The 2,922-nt window shown below is 39.5% G+C and overlaps 1 protein-coding gene across 2 annotated transcripts in view; it reads left to right on the top strand.

Moving 5' to 3' along the window:
* Positions 1-2,922, top strand: part of spint1a (serine peptidase inhibitor, Kunitz type 1 a) — a 12,216-nt gene that overhangs the window by 4,233 nt on the left and 5,061 nt on the right. The window contains exons 4-7 of one of the 2 annotated variants that reach the window (XM_019870186.1): positions 1,419-1,586; positions 2,372-2,416; positions 2,529-2,657; positions 2,754-2,804. In XM_019870186.1, coding sequence (XP_019725745.1) covers positions 1,419-1,586; positions 2,372-2,416; positions 2,529-2,657; positions 2,754-2,804 — 393 coding nt within the window. The remainder of the gene's footprint in view (positions 1-1,418; positions 1,587-2,371; positions 2,417-2,528; positions 2,658-2,753; positions 2,805-2,922) is intronic. The other variant, XM_019870187.1, reaches the window with a different exon arrangement.

The following is a 2,922-nucleotide window of genomic DNA, read 5'->3' as shown; positions in this document are numbered from 1 at the left end:
ATTTACTGAGTGGAAGAGATCCGTCTAAATTTGGAGTGAACATTTTAACCTCACTTTTAATAAACTACTAATAAATCCACAGATGTTGTCAAACATTTCGAGGCGCTGAACAGCGACTCGCCAGGCTTCTTGTTGGGTCTTCCCCATGTTGGTTTATTGCTGTCTTGTCCGTGTTCCTCTGAACGGGTTCTCACTGGGAAGTAAATTCCTTGTGTGTTTCTTGCAGACTTTGATTCTTGCAGACTGATTCAGGTTTGGAGAAAGAAACCATTGAAAATTGTTGTTGGTTTCATATACCCATGTTAAAAAAAATTGCATGTATGGCATTTTAGATGCTTTACTCCATATTCACATATTAATTTGCCATGTATACCTTCATGTCTGCAATCTGGCCTGTGGTGCAAGTAAAAATAGAACTCGGGTTGCCATTTTTTAGTCATATAAAGCAATGTTTATGTTTACTCACTCATAACAATAACAATAATTGTCCTATCCTGTCACTCGGATTTTTACTACGATGCGTCATTGCAAAACGAATGTAAAAGAAATGCCTGTTGGACGGTATGGAATTATGAATGTGAAGACCCCACTGTACTATGTACTTACAGTTGACGCCGTCCGTTTTATAATGTCTGTTAATCGTCAACCGTACATACAATCGAAGGCGTACTCCGCCTAAATGTGCAGAGGGAGATTTACTGCTTGGAAGCCAAGTCTGAAGCGGCCCATGAGATTTTAGTATTTCTTTTATTCCGATCTGATGGGGGCGCGCGTTTTGATGATAAGCTTATTGTGTGATATCCTAGTTCTTCATGAGACTCATGAGCTGGTTAAAACAGAAGAAAATGGCAGCTTTCAGTTCACATCTGGTGTCGAGTCAAAGGCAGCTCTTTGTAAGGTCATGTAAGATGAGCGCGGTGTGTTTCTCGTCAGCCACCCACAGACTGACAAACTACATCTCCTTTTGTGTCCCACACGGTTGAAACAAGCATCCTCTTTTCACATGTCTCTATACACAATGCTGTCTTGTGTAGTCTGTACTTCTAAAAGCAGACACAAATTGTTGAATGTTGGGAAGAGCTCCAAAAAAAACCCAATAAGAAAAACACGATCACCTTATGGAGACAGTAACTTTTGTTGGTGGTGTCTGGTCTACATTGATTCAGAAGGAGACATGAGCAAGTTAGAGTAAGTGTACTGGTTGTTGCAGGAGAACAGGGAAATATCTTTTCATGATGCCTCGTTTGGATATGAATAATTATAAACATTTGAATATGGAAAACAGTTTCTTCCGCCGATGTTTTCAAGTACCTGTTAAAAGAAGAAAAAAAAAATCACCTAACAATTCCCTTCACTTATGTTTTCAAGTACCTGTTAAAAGAAGAAAAAAAAATATATCACCTAACAATTCCCTGCAGATCACTGTATGGCTCCAAAGAAGATTGGACCATGTCGCGGTGCCTTCCCCCGGTGGCACTACAACGCCGCTTCGCAGAAGTGCGAGGGGTTTGTGTTCGGCGGCTGCAGGGAAAACCTGAATAACTATCTTTCGAAGGACGAATGCACAAATGCGTGCTATGGCACGGGTATGTTTAACTTCTCTTCCAATTATGCATTTATAGTGTGCGGATTTTTTGACATTTCTCAGGGACTTTTTTTTTTTTTTTTTGTCGATCTGATGCCCTTGTCTACATAACAGGCCTGGGTACACGTTGCTTTGAAATTGCAAATGATGCTCTTTGCATATGTTTGCGTGCATTAGAAATATATGCACGCCGGAAACGACAATCGGTGGTTCACCCACAATTGTTGCTCATGGTGGTCCTTCATTCGAAAAGCAAAAGGTTGACTTTTAGTCATATTTTCCTGTCCGCCAGTTGCACGTGAACAAGATTGTCCGCTTTAATAAAAAAACGTGCAAAATGACACTGTAAAAAGTACAGGAAGTCATTTAGGACAGATGCGGGCTGTACGCTGTAAAAAAACAGCATGCAAAATTGCACTTATACTGTATTAAAAAAAAAAAAAAGAAATTCCACAATTTAGTCAGTCCCTGAAAGGTGAACTCCGCTATAGCAAGGGACCACTGTACATCAATTATTTTGTCCAAATATCTACATAAAATGAACCAAATGTTTTTTTTATTTATTATTTTTGTCAAAGCTCTTGTGCAATTTCCATGTCGTGACGTTGCGACACAGATGACCAATGATTCGAAATTTGAATTGCAGCAAACCCGATCATCGGGCAATCATGATAATTGATAATGAGTGTTCCAGGACCCATCCCACTGTCTTTCTGGGCCACTGAATGTCTCCACTTGTTGTCTGGTGAATACTATCTTAGGTTTTGTTTTGTTTTTTTTCCTCAGAAAAAAGGGGTAGTGGTAGAGGTTTACCAGTTCCAGATCAACGAGGTATGTCGCGATTGTACCCCGTGACAGAGTTGTTTTTACTCATAGTATTCAATTTTCTAGACTGTAACATGTTTTCTTTTTGATGGTGCTTTTTCTACGTGTTCACTGGCAGAAAAGTGTGGCGTCGCATGCACCCCCGAGCAGTTCACTTGTGCAAACGGCTGCTGTTTGGAACCCGGCTTGGAGTGTGACTCAACCGCTCAATGTAGCGACGGCTCAGATGAGCAAAAATGCAAGGATTGTAAGAAGCTGTCGTGATTTTTTTTTTTTAATCACTCGTTAATCTCACATGGATGAAATTTAGGCTTATCTCAATTTATGTTTTCTTGTATTTCAGTGGACAACACATTTCAGATTTTGCTGAAGATTCCAGTGGATGAGCAAAAAGGTGATTTATTTATTTTATTTTATTTATTTATTTTTTAATTCCCTAGACGAGATTGTAGTAGTAGAATCTCATTTTATTTCATGTTCTGAAAAGTGTTTTGTTACAGCTACGGCTGCTG

Source organism: Hippocampus comes, unplaced genomic scaffold (genome assembly GCF_001891065.2).
Source record: "Hippocampus comes isolate QL1 unplaced genomic scaffold, H_comes_QL1_v1.1 scaffold43, whole genome shotgun sequence".
Lineage (NCBI taxonomy): Eukaryota > Metazoa > Chordata > Actinopteri > Syngnathiformes > Syngnathidae > Hippocampus > Hippocampus comes.
This window is presented reverse-complemented; position numbering and strand designations above follow the sequence as displayed.